The sequence below is a fragment of the Nansenia antarctica genome (genome assembly GCF_963989245.1).
Source record: "Nansenia antarctica genome assembly, chromosome: 13".
NCBI lineage: Eukaryota > Metazoa > Chordata > Actinopteri > Argentiniformes > Microstomatidae > Nansenia > Nansenia antarctica.
Window position 1 is genome coordinate 24,056,940 of NC_137683.1, and position 13,134 is coordinate 24,070,073.

The window sequence follows — 13,134 nt, forward strand, 5'->3', positions numbered from 1 at the left end:
ATGTCAGTCGTTCATTTTGTCTGCATGTCTTAAATCAGGTCACAGTACGTGGACAGAAACCAATGGCATTTGTCACATACAGGGACAGTCAACCAACCCTTTGACTGTCTTTTGTGTGTGTGTGTGTGTGTGTGTGTGTGTGTGTGTGTCCCTCTCTCTTTCTGTGTTGATATCATTGCGTTGCATCGCTGTCTCAGGAAGGCCTCCAAGATCTCCAGAGACCCAACCCACCCTGGGTACGAACACTTTACCCGGCTGCCCTCGAAAAGGCGGTACAGGACCATGGCCGCAAGGACAAACAGACTGAAGAACAGCTTCTACCCCAGGGCCATCCAGGCCCTGAACACAGCAAAGACCTAGGTTCTGGGCCCTGGACAGTCTGGACGGATTGATGGCAGCTGCTGGACTGAAAAAAATCAGGTGTAGTGCTGAGGCACAAATATGTACATTTCTAGCCTGCAAACTGCGACACTTCAAATGAATGTGCAATAACACTATGTGCAATATGACAACCCTAGTCGTCTATCTGTACAGTATAGTAAAGTGGATAGTGTACATAGCCTTTATTTATTTATGTAAACCAGCTCCTTCCCTTCTTGTGTTTTTTTTTTCTTTTCTTTTCTTTCCTAGCACCAGGGGAGCCACCCCTCCTAAATTTCGTTGTTTGGTACCTGTACTATAGCAATGACAATAAAGACCATTCATTCATTCATTCATTCATATCATATCAGTGCATTATGTTTCTGAGATTGCAGTGTGTGTGCTCTGTCAGAATATGTGTATGCCTGTCAGAATATAGACCTTTATGTATAAATGTGGCATTTCAGCATTTCAATGTCTTTGCCATTGCATGTCTAGTACAGTATGTACAAATGTGCGTGTGTGCTGCTACATGCATTACTTCTAGCTCTATTCCTGCTCAATTGGCTATGGAACCATTAACTTGTTAAATTTTGGGGGGAGTGCCTATGTGTGGTGCATGTGGATTGGCCTGCTGTTTCGGAGGTGTGTGTTCATAGTAATGGGAGGTTGCAAAGCTCAGCTGGAAGCTAGAGAGGGAGAGGGGTGCTGGAAGGACTTGTAGGGAAACGTTAGATTCTCAGGGTTATCTTTGTCGTCATGTCTCTCTCTCTCTCTTTGTCTCTCTGTACCTTCCCTCTCTTAGAGTAGACCTTTGGTCCATGTGTTTCGCAAACAGTCGCAAAGGCAAAACAAGTTTTAATCACTCACTCAATCACACATCGATCAATAATTAATGGACTTGAAAACACTTCAGTCTGACGTTTGACCTTTGAATTAAATCCCTCACAAACATGAAACTGCAGTTGGTTATTGTGTTGTTGACGGTTCAGCCCATACTATGTATGTATTAAAGGACATACTTCAGGGTCTTACTGCAAGTCACTTAAATGACTAAATATATATATATATATATTTTAAATGACATAGTACGATCAGATTAGGTCATTGCAATATAGTAAAAACAAAAAAGACCTCCCGGCTTTATTGCTCTGTAAGATAAGTAGCTGATAATGACTGTCAGAGGTCTGACTGGAACAGGAAGGGGGTCATCATTAACTGTTACCTTATGTAACCCTCTAATTCTAATAAAAGGAGCCTAAAGTATCATACATTATAACTCAGAAGGAATGGGGATTCAGCTTCTATTCTGGCTCAGAGCAAACACACTGTGAACACACTTTGACTAATCCAATCACATTCGCTCAGTGATGTCTTAAAGGAAGGGAGGAAGGAGGGAGGGAGGGATTCATTTTTAAAGTATTCAACAACAGAGAGAGCACTGAGCTGAGGGCCGAAGTCTCCACTCCCCTGGTATGACGCGCTGATACCAGAAGTAAGAATGTATACATTCATGTGCTCCATATAGGCGTTGTCCCATCAATGATTTCACTTAAATACAAAAGATTTGACTGTTGAAGTTTCCCTGGTGTTATTCATCATGACATATCAATCTTACAGGACAGCAACAAAGGATATTATTATGTTTTCGTAGAATTGGGGTACAAGACTGTATACAAAAATAGCCTTATACGAACTACATATTCCAAGACTAAACACTGGTAGTGTTGCAATAGACTAGAGATACTTTGTACAACACAGCTCAGTATGGCAATGCCACATGGCCTTGAGTAATGATTGTTGCTTTGTGAGAGTTACGGTCTGGTGTATGGTATGTGAGGGCCAGGGTTAGCAGCAGATAGATGGTTGAACTGTGGCGCCGGTATAGTAAGATGTCGCCAACCCTGCCACCTAGTGTCATGAGGATTGGGAGCTCAGAAAGGGAGCCACGGTCACTTAGGTTAGTTTAGAACAAGTTTCAAGTTTATTGTTACGTCGCGTTACACAAGTGTAAGAGAGTGAAATTCTTAGTCTTCAGTTCCTGACATTGCAGCACATAATTCAAGATTTTAAAAGTGACAATAGTACAGGACACAATTAGCAGTATCCAGACAATTTGCAGACAAGCTAATAGGACAGCATCATTAAGGTACTTGTGGTGATAATGGTGCAAGGAGGTGGCCTACTTTCTTAAGACATGCCACAGTAGGCAGAACACCTCTGAAAATGAATTTGCACGCAGTAAATATGCACTAGCATACTACCTGGAGCTATGTCAAAGAGGTATTCATCAACTCTGAATAGGAGCAAAAGGTGCGATTTGGTCTAACGCAAATCTTTATGTTAGTCTATCAAGGTCGCTAAAGGAAAATCCAGTCTTGTATTGATGCCAGGCTTGTATTGACTTAATAATTCAAGTGAGAGTTCCATTCCATGACTGTGGCCATCTTTTTAAATCAACACTTCCGCTATCTGTGTCAAATTAAAAGCCTCTCTCTCTGAACGAGGGTAAAAACCAGTTGTCTGCTTCCTAGTTACAATCACTTCACTTTTGACTGCTCATCAAGGATGGATGACACCAAACTCATTGTGGAGGTTGAAAAACACAGAGCTCGATGAACTGCAGAATAAGCGTTATGAAGAGATAAGAAAAAAAGAGACAGCATTTATTTGTGATGCATGGCATGACGTCTTTCAACCCAGATAAGTAACTTATCTAATGTTTGAGCGTCATGGCCCAAATATTTGCACTTCAGTTAGATAATGCACCTCCCAGAAAATTCTTGCAATTACAAATGCTTTGGTATTCACATGTTTATCTCTTTTGTTTGCATTGGAACAACACAAAAAAACGGAGAAGAAAAGCCAAATCTGATATCATTCCACCAGTGCACTCCAGTGCAGGGGTGTCAATATTTTTGTCCATGACTGTAGGCCTATATATATATAGGCTATACATGTTATTTCTTACTGTAGCCTACTTAAGCGTAAGCAAACATTTTCTGCTCGTCACCGTAGATGGAGGTCAGGTCACCCCTGGTGTCATCTGTGAACTCGATCTGTGCATCGATACATAGTCGTGGGTGAAGAGGGAGTAGAGGAGGGGGCTCAGCACACAGCCTTGAGGCACACAGGTGTTCAGGGTCAGGGTGGAGGAGGAGTGGTTGTCCAACAAGCTGGGGTCTGTTGGTGAGGAAGTCTAGGATCCAGTTGCAGCGGGAGGTGCTGAAACCAAGGTCTCTGAGTTTGGTGACCAGCTTGTAGGGGATGATTGTGTTGAATGCTGAGCTGAAGTAAGTCAATGAACAGTAGGTAATAATCAAAAATGTGCAATTCTAATCAGACACCAGGCAACTGCAACCGCTCGCGCTGCCTCTCACTCTCAACCTTAACCGACTTATCTCTGAATTTGTTACACGTCACACACTTCTGCAAATGTCTTGCGATACATCTCTTGGCTCCAACAATCCAGATGCCTTCAGAATGTATAGCTCCCTCCGTGTAGACTCCGCCTTGGTGCTAGACTCTCTCGTGGTAGTAGTCGATGAGTAGAGTCCTGATGTGGCTGCGACCAGGGACGACGAGAGGGTGTTTCTCTTCTGCTGTGAGAGTTGAATGATGAAGTCGGCCCCTGATTCTCAGGAGTCCGTTACCATTGAGGACAGGATCCAACTTTCTCAATGGACTGTCATTCAGAATGTCCATCCCTTGCTTCAGACAAGACATCTCAGTTTGACATGGTTCACTTTGGGCACATCTAATGATGACCTGTTTCGCTTCCAACAGATTCTCAGATGTGTGGACTTTTCGAACAATGATGCCAGTCTTTACTTTGTGTGCTCTCCTTTGTAGTCTTGGTTCTGGTGGTCTTGAAGATGTGGATCAGAGTGGCTGTAGCTCTGATGAGACTGCCAAGTTGAGAACCTTTTGAAAGGTTGAGAGCCCAGGTTTGTGGTGGTTAGGAAGACAGTGGATATGTAACTCTTACGTTTCTGATCGCAGAGTCTCCAATCAACAAAGTATCTTTTGGAGGTGAGGTCTGTTTCATCCGCTGCATATCACACAGAGAAGTAACAGAAGGAGGGGGTGTCCTTGAGCTTGTGTCTGCGGGTCAGGGAGTCATCGGGGGGGGGGGGGCTGGGGAGTCACGTGATTCGGCGACCTTGAGTGTCATGAAAGGCGCCTTATAAAATAAATGCATTATTATTATTATTATTATTCCCAGGCCTGGGAAATCTTTGCTTGACTCTGGTGTTCTTATCTTGGGCCTTGGGAGTCATGCCAGCTCGCTGGTCCGCGGGCCGGTGTCTCAGACTCCTGTCTCGGCGCTGTTTAGTCATGCAAGCCCAAGGCTCAGGCCTATCTGTTGCTAATGATGACAAGGACTTCAGTTGGCTGCTTTTCAGTAGTTTCGCCGGGGGATAATTCATCTGTCCAGTGAATTTTGCAGCTGTCACCTGCCTCGTTAGCTTTGGGAAGAGTGAATTTTGATTTGAATCCTCTTCAAAGGCTTGCGTGGGTGGAGAACCATTAGCGTAGCGATTCTCGAGTGCGGAGAGTCGGCTCTCGAGAGTACAGTATATTCCAATAAGTCTACTCTCTTTGAAAGATCCACAGAACTTTGACAGATAGCAGACATGATATGCAAAAGATAGGGAAAAAACTGCAGAAAAGAAAACTAATAAAATAAAATAAAATAAAAGCAAAGAAAGCAATAGGCTGGGGGGAGCACGTCTACCGTCCTTCAGCACCCAGAAAACAGGAGATCGGTGCAGCTAGACTGAGTGGATTGAACAAACTGTTCACAGTAGCAAGCACACCCATGCGGCTTTTAGATGCTGGTGACCTAGAAGGTGAACATATCACTGCTCAGGTCCCAGTTCAATCCTAGACTTTCTCTGGAGGAGACTGGAGGAGAGTCAATATCGAGGTCGAGGTATTTCAAGTCCTTGAAAGTAGTACTCAGTAGTAGTAGTAGTCCAGCTTGGCTAATAGCATTGGATAGGACGCCATGTAAATCAGCTGTATTGGCACCAATCAGCTGTATTTCCATTGTCAAAACTAGCCGCCTAGCTATTACTAATTGCAATCTATTGGTTCTAAAATTGCACAGCAATACATATGGAAGATATTTGTGTTTGATTCCTTAATTCTAGGCCTATAATAGTGTTACTGTGTTGTCAAATATCTTGAATCTTCAAAATCTAGACTTGATAATTCTCATATTTTTATGATACTGCGATTATTGCTTTAAGGAAATAGCCTAATTACATTTAAAGAATTCATCTCTATCTGTAGGCCTATATGAGATCTGTAGGGACTAATTGTATCCACTGTATTTTTCCTCACCTAGATCCCAGACTCAACTGAAACAAGAACTCAAAAGCAGCAACTTGATACAGAGAATCTGCGTGAGAACTGTTTGAAATGCGTGAGTCTCACGGCGATTGCGTGAGACTTGGCAGCTCTGTGAATCAGAAGTGAACTATCCCAGGAGCGTTCTCCTCAGCATCAACATATAAAACAGACTGAGACTCGTCGGAAAAATGCACTAAAGAGGCGGTGATCGCCCCGTGGCTCGGACACAATACGCCGAATAACAACTGGACTGGACATGGGTCGTTTGTAAACATTGTAAGTAACATTAATATTTGTCATAACACACATCGTGCTCAACACAGGTTACTCTGGTTTACGAACTACAAATCCCACAATTCTACGTGATGGGCGTGGCCTGTAAAGCGAAATGAATTTCTCCTTTCATTTTCGTCTTTATCGCTGACTAACTGTGAGTTTCCTGCGTTGTGCTGTTAAATAGAGTTAGGGAAATAACACGTACTTTAAGATATCTGCACGATATATCTAATCTAATGATTAGAGGTTACACTTTTGCCCACTAATAATAAAATCCATTGTCATTAAAAGACACGATGACTGCCATGGAAATCAACCCCGTGTCGAAGAAACAGGTAGGAAGAATCCTTTTCAGTCGTTTAGTTTGTCACGGTTATGACTACTTCCGTAGCAAATAGCGTGTATCTCCAGCTCAGCAACCCTGATTTTCAAGGTGTTGACTTACAATAGGGCCATATGACAACACTCACTACTAACCCACTTTAGGGGCCATATGACCCTTAACCCTGACACTCACTTTAGGGGCCATATGAGGTCAGTTCCAGCAGGTGAACTCGACCCAATATTATGGTCAGGTGTAGTAAAGTCTGCCAAAATATGAAAGTGGGGTTGGTTTTGTTGTGACTGGAGCCAGAGACATACTACATTGAGATCCAGTTTCAGAATGTAATCTAACTCTTGGTTTCAATTTCCTAGGTCGATGACTTCTGCGTGCAGCTGACCAAAGAGGTAGGCCCACTTGAGTAATGAGCTGATACGCAATGCTGATTATCTGTGATACAAGAAGGCTGATTGTGTGCGTGCATGTGTGTGTGTGCTATCTATCTATCTATCTATCTATCTATCTATCTATCTATCTATCTATCTATCTATCTATCTATCTATCTACCTCTCTACCTCTCTATCTATCTATCTATCTATCTATCTATCTATCTATCTATCTACTGTATCTATCTATCTATCTATCTATCTAGGCAGAGTCTCTGGTCACAGCATTCTTCCCTCAGAAGATTGCAGAGATGGAGGCACTCTTAAAGGTAAGGACAGATTGAAGTAGGGCCTGCACACTCAAGTAGCCTACTCCATGTACAGGCCTACCGTTATTGTCTTCACAACCTTTCGATCCAATGTTTGTCAGTTCAGTTTCCCACAGTGCACCCCACCGATACTGAAATGCAATGTCTGAATAAAGCAAAAAGCATACATATTTGAGGCCATTAAAACCACAAGCAAATCTGTCAATCTCACTCCAACTGAATTTGCCTGTGGGGCATATTTCAGTATGAAAAACATATGAACAATGCTTTGTTCATCTTCTCATATCCATTAATATGGTCCTCAGACCTCTCTCAGCATTGATGATCTGGCCGCCCTGAGAGCGCCCCTGGACATCCCCATGCCAGACCCGGCTAAAGAAGAGGCAAAAAGAAAGAAGAAAGAGGAGGTACCCACTTATTATTTACATTATTATTAGTTTATTAAATCTCAAACCCTTTGGATTATACAGACCCTGTAGTAATTAAGTATAATAGGTTGACGAAGGTAAATTTGACCATAAATATGCACACATCAATAGCAAGTGCTCTATATCGACGACAAGTCCTACAGAGTGTCACCTTACCTGACTAACCCCAACTGCTTCCTTCTGCTTTTTGTCTTTTGCAGAAAATGGAAAAGGAGGGGAAGAAAGATAAGGACAGTGATAAAGAAGATGAGGATGCGGGTGAGGAAGATACAATATCACATTGGTAGAGGAGGAAGCAACTGTTTGAATGTCCAAAGATATTTGAGAAATTCAATTATGCTGTGATTTTAGAATAACCTACATTTCCTTTCTATGTATAACTGTTACAGTGATGTCACCTTCATGTGATTGCAGTTCATTGTAATGGACTCAAGGGGGTGCCATGGTTAAGAAGTAGAGTAGGATTGGGGGTTTCCAACTCTGGGTCGAAGAGGCCCTAATGCACAGGTCTAGGGTCAGCTTTCCCTCGCTGTTCCTTATCCTACCATTTAGAGGGAAAACATTTGACTGAATCTAGATCAGTGCCCAGGGGCAACTTTACAACTTAAAGTTGATGACAGTAGTGAGATCTACTACCCCCCTGCACTGTGTCTCCAGAGACACCTACTTCCCCCTATACTGTTTTTTCCTGAGACATCTACTACCCCCCTGTATTGTTTCTCCTGTGTCAATATTTAAAAATAAATTAATTAATTAAAAAAAATCCTTCTTCTAGCACGACGACTGCCAACGGCCCCTGGCCTGAGCATGGAGTACTTTTCCTTCGATGACTTAAGTGGATAGATGATTCACTTACTTAGTCAAACGTATTGATTGTAAGTCGCTTTGGAATAAGGCGTCTGCTAAATGCCTAAAATGTAAATGTAGTGTTGTTTCCCACAAGGTCCCCCCTGTGGTCCGATCGTCTGTAATGAGAGGGTGGAGAGTCTTCTGAAGGAGATCAAGCCTCACATCCAGACACTCAAGGAGCAACTCAACACGGTCAGCTGACCCTGTGGTCTTTACCCTGGACGCCTTTAAAACAGCCCTCAAGTCCCATCTGTTTGCCAAGGCCTTCGGCCTCTAGTTTAGTTGTTGTTTTTGTTTGTCTGACTGTTTGTTTGATTGTTTTTTTGTACTTTTCTGTATTAATGTAAAGTGACCTTGGGTCCCCTGAAAGGCATTATATCAATTTAAGTTTATTATTATTATTATTATTAGTCTCTGTCTCTGGCCTTTTGAGATACTCCTACAATGCACCCATGCTCCCTCTCTATCTTGAAATAATCACTGAATGAAGGATACATTTCCAAAGTATTTGAACAGGGCCTAGTGTGGGCTACACATCTAACACTCAAGATTCACCATCTTTTTAACCAGTTGAAGGTTTATTGAAATGTCTACATCTTATGTTCATTACCTTCTTCTGACAGGTGTCGATGTGGGTGCAGCTTCAGATTCCAAAAATTGAAGATGGGAACAATTTTGGAGTGGCTGTGCAGGTCAGACATTGATAAGATATGATGCAAATTAAAGGGATGGTTCACAATTCTTGTACTTGTTGTTTTTACATCCCTTAAAGTATTGTATTCGGTATAATTGTTATTTTGTGAGTGTTCATGTTCGTGTTTTTGTGTTTTTTCGCAGGAAAAGGTGTTTGAACTGTTGACGAACACTCGCACCAAGATCGAGGGGTTCCAGACACAGATCTCAAAGTAAGAGACTAAGACCATTAGGCCCAATCATTCACCGTAGCTTATGACTTGTGATTCATTATTTACTAAAAATGTTTTGTTGTTGTTGCCAGGTACTACAGTGAAAGAGGGGATGCTGTAGCCAAGGCCTCCAAACAGCCACATGTGGTCAGTGTGTGTGTGTGTGTGTGTGTGTGTGTGTGTGTGTGTGTGTGTGTGTGTGTGTGTGTGTGTGTGTGTGTGTGTGTGTGTGTGTCTCTGTGTGTGTGTCTGTGTCTGTGTCTGTGTCTGTGTCTGTGTCTGTGTCTGTGTCTGTGTCTGTGTGTGTGTGTGTGTGTGTGTGTGTGTGTGTCTGTGTCTGTGTCTGTGTCTGTGTCTGTGTCTGTGTCTGTGTCTGTGTCTGTGTGTGTGTGTGTGTGTGTGTGTGTGTGTGCGTGTGCGTGTGCGTGTGTGTGTGTGTGTGCGCATGTGTGTGTGCGTGCTTGCTAACTCTGCTGTGTATTTATACCACTCTAGGGAGACTACAGACAGCTGGTGCATGAATTGGACTTGTACCAATACTGTGAGCTGCGCATCGTGGTTCTGGAGATCCGCAACACTTACGTAAGCCATGTGTAATTTCTCTTGTCTCCTTTTGTACTTGTTCAAATCAAATGTTATTTGTCACATATATCGCATACAGTTGTAATTAGTGAAATGCTTTGGGATTTAGAAATAGTGACGTCGTAAAATGCTTTGGGATTTAGCTCCATGCTCCACAACAGTACTCAGCAACAATCAACAATTCAGTAATAAGTAATAAAAAAGCGTTGAGCTGGGAGCTGATCCGATTGCAGGCGTCCGCGGTGCCATCTTGGATATGCGTAGTTCAACAACCCCTCTCAGTGCACTAGTATTTAGATAGATTACTGGTGTAATCTCCTGGTGTAATCATTAAACTGACATGGGCTGGACTGATCAAAGCATGATGGATTGTGAATGAGATAAAAAATCAAAACCAAAACATTGTTAAGGAGAGAACAAAAGACAAGTCATTGATTAAGCCCCTCTCATACAAAGCCTCCCCTCCCCATCACTCACTATTACCGGAATTACCGTCCCTGTTTCCTTCTAACATTTGATGTCTGTAATGAATGATGGGAGGTGTAGGGGACCATGAAAGGCTTGCGGACAGTGATGTCATTACTGTTCTATATCTGTGTCCCACTCCCCCAGGCCGTGTTGTTTGACATTATCAAAAAGAACTATGACAAGATCAAGAAGCCCAGAGGAGACTGCAAGGCCCTCATCTACTGAGTCCACCTGTGGTTGCATCTCTATGATCTAACACTCCTCATCATCTCCTTCCAATACGTTTAAGATACAAATCTTTGTGTCACATAAACACAGTGCATTTAAAAAATAAAAATCAATCGTTTTTCACAGATACATAAAATGAAATACATAAAACGAGTTTTTCTCAGATTACAAAATAAAGCAGTGATATTGACATATTGTGAGTTGTGCATTTTGTTTAACGTCATGGTGAAATAAATCTTCTTGTTCTAATCAATAAGAACAAAACAAAATTATATGAAAGAAAAATCTGACTCAAAACAGAATCCTGCTGATTTTGTTAGACACACAATGTTCTTGAGGAGTTGTGCTCAAACGTTGCTCTTGCTTCACGTTTTGGGCGGTGGTGTGGTGGGGTAGGACTTATCTAAGCAGAGACAGAGGCCCGTTCTCAATTGTTATAAACTTGATTCCTTGTGTCCTCACGCCCGTCCTCCACTTGCTTCTTCTCAAAAACACATTGGAAGAGAACATCTAACGAGAGGAACCTAGATCTTCTCCTTAAATGTGTTTTGTGTAGGAAGTGAGAGGGTGACAATTGAGAAAGGGCCAGAGCCATTCCTAGAATTAGACTCACAGCTGGAGAGAGAGAGAGAGAGACTATTCTGGCTGTCTCACATTGGTGTTGAGCAGGTGTCCCTCTGCAGGTCAGCCAGGGCAGCACCATCTAGGCCACAGACGATACCAGCCCTGGTTCAAACCACTCCAGCTCAGACAGCCTACAGCGCCCCCCAGCAGCTGGGAAGGGAAGTGCGGGAAGTGGGCCAACAGACAGAGGAGCAGGAACAGCCACAGACCCAGCAGAGAAACACAGAGGAGGAAGAGCAGGCGGAGTGGAGTCCCCGAGGAGGGCTGTCCCAGGGATCCCCCCAGGGCCAGGCGGGGGGCGTACGCAGCCATCTCCTCAGCCAGGTGTAGGCAGCAGAGGCAGAGGAGGAGGGTGTCCTCAGAGACCTCCCACCCACGCCACAGGAGGCCCGCCCTCAGACAGGAGGCCTTGCTCTCCCCCTGGTGGAGCAGGAGAAGCGGGGGCTGCCCCAGTGCGCCGGGCCCCTGAGGCAGACCCCCACCCAGGTGGGCAGGAAGGGGCTCGTAGCAGCTGCCCTCTGCGTTCTCCAGCAGGGCCAGGAGACGGCGGGAGCTCCACCACAGAGCTCCGACAACCGCTGTCCGAGAGAGGTGGAGGAGGGAGAGAGAGAGGGAGCGCTGAAGGGAGAAGGATAGGAGGAATGCGAAGGAACCTGAGAAGACGCAGGTCCAGCCCCAGCCTGAACGCAGGAACATCCTGGGAGAGAATCATCAGCAGATGTTAAGTACCTCAGAGATGTTAGGCTTGAGGTAGCACTGTTGGTGATGGGCACTGGCTAGAATAGATCACTTCACCCATCAGATACTTCACCCATCTCTGGAAGCACACCTGGACTTTATTGAGGTGATTACTTTTTTCATACATTTCATACACATTTATCAACAGGGCTTAACACCCATATTTCTCAATGAAAACCAGACCATACAAAATGTGAAGGAAATGAAGGATATAGAGAGAACTCTCACTTTACACTCATCCTAACATTAAAATCCAGTTTTCTTAAAAATCAACAATATATACATACAAAATCAAATTTTCTTGAAAATCAACGATATATACACACGTCACTATATGTACTCTTGAGTTGTGACCTCAGAAAGGCTAGATTCCCATGCATTATGTTCCTCTTATCCTCTCTCTTTGCATTTCTTTTCAAAAATTAATTGGAGGACATTATCAAGTGGATGAACTTCAGATCTTCTCTTCCAATGTGTTTTAAGAAGGACACAAGGAAGGAGAGGATTTGAGGGACAGAGGACACTGACTGTTGGGATCCACCAGAAAACATTCATATCACCTGTATAGATATTGGTTCCTGTTTGCAAAGATACTGTACTTGGACACCCAGAGGTTTAATGCAGGGCCGACCAGAACCATGCATGACAGCACCAGGCGGAAATGGCGGCTGAATATGGCACTACCAATTAATCCAGCAGCAAGGTCCGTCACGACCACCAGGGCAGAGTTCAGGAGTGCAATGATCAGCCTCCCTGGTTGCTTCAGCTCCTCGGCCATTTTGTGTAATTTCTTGATGTTGATTAATTCTGTTAATCCATTTGGTTTGCTCTCAGTCTTTATGTCCATGTTTCAATCTTTCTTTTTTCCTTCAGACTCACATCTTTCGGTTCCTCTCCCAGTAGTCAGAGAGTACCCTGTCATGAAGTGTGTGTTTTCTATCTGTTACAGTGGAATGCTGCCCTGCAGAGCTCTCCCTTATCTTCACCAGACATTCAGAGTATTTATATCATAGGTTATACAAATAGGCTCCAATCTTATTCCTCCTCCTTTGACCACACCCATCTGACACCAGTAGGACACCTAAATCATTGAATGGTAGTGTGTAATACGTAATGTAATAGTATAAAGCATTACAAAACATACTGTACTTTCAGCTTTACTTTCTTTACTTTTTCAAGGTTTAACAGCATTTTCATGTCACAAATGAATACATGAACAAGTTAATTCTATAAAAAGGATCCTTGTCTCCTTATTTGGTCATGACCTCCTCCACTGGTCCC

General features: G+C 43.3%; 1 protein-coding gene and 1 pseudogene across 4 annotated transcripts; one reads left to right on the forward strand and one right to left on the reverse strand.

The window, feature by feature from the left end:
* The first annotated feature begins 3,536 nt into the window (after positions 1–3,536).
* psme1 (proteasome activator subunit 1) lies at positions 3,537–10,954 on the forward strand. 3 transcript variants are annotated; one of them, XM_080543757.1, is made up of 13 exons: positions 3,537–3,653; positions 5,714–5,994; positions 6,286–6,329; positions 6,691–6,723; positions 6,969–7,031; positions 7,337–7,438; positions 7,660–7,717; positions 8,403–8,500; positions 8,932–9,000; positions 9,146–9,213; positions 9,306–9,360; positions 9,709–9,795; positions 10,408–10,954. In XM_080543757.1, exons 3-13 carry the CDS (start codon positions 6,291–6,293, stop codon positions 10,486–10,488), a joined length of 753 nt encoding a protein of 250 aa, XP_080399883.1. In that variant the 5' UTR covers positions 3,537–3,653; positions 5,714–5,994; positions 6,286–6,290; the 3' UTR covers positions 10,489–10,954. The 3 variants fall into 3 exon arrangements, with proteins under 3 accessions (XP_080399883.1, XP_080399884.1, XP_080399882.1); XM_080543758.1 differs by lacking the exon at positions 6,286–6,329 and having other exon boundaries at positions 3,538–3,653; positions 10,408–10,953; XM_080543756.1 differs by lacking the exons at positions 3,537–3,653; positions 5,714–5,994 and having other exon boundaries at positions 6,124–6,329; positions 10,408–10,953.
* Positions 10,955–11,127: 173 nt separating this feature from the next.
* LOC308169442 (fat storage-inducing transmembrane protein 1-like) lies at positions 11,128–12,689 on the reverse strand (annotated as a pseudogene). Its single transcript has 2 exons — positions 12,414–12,689; positions 11,128–11,812 (listed from the first exon to the last, which is right to left on the reverse strand). The product of its transcript is annotated as a fat storage-inducing transmembrane protein 1-like (transcript).
* Positions 12,690–13,134: the final 445 nt, after the last annotated feature.

Excerpts from the sequence above, each read along its gene's own strand:
- psme1 (XM_080543757.1), top strand. The coding sequence starts at position 6,291 with ATGACTGCCATGGAAATCAACCCCGTGTCGAAGAAACAG. Across the intron at positions 6,724-6,968 it reads GCGTGCAGCTGACCAAAGAG|GCAGAGTCTCTGGTCACAGC; the intron begins GTAGGCCCACTT and ends CTATCTATCTAG. Across the intron at positions 7,032-7,336 it reads AGATGGAGGCACTCTTAAAG|ACCTCTCTCAGCATTGATGA; the intron begins GTAAGGACAGAT and ends TATGGTCCTCAG.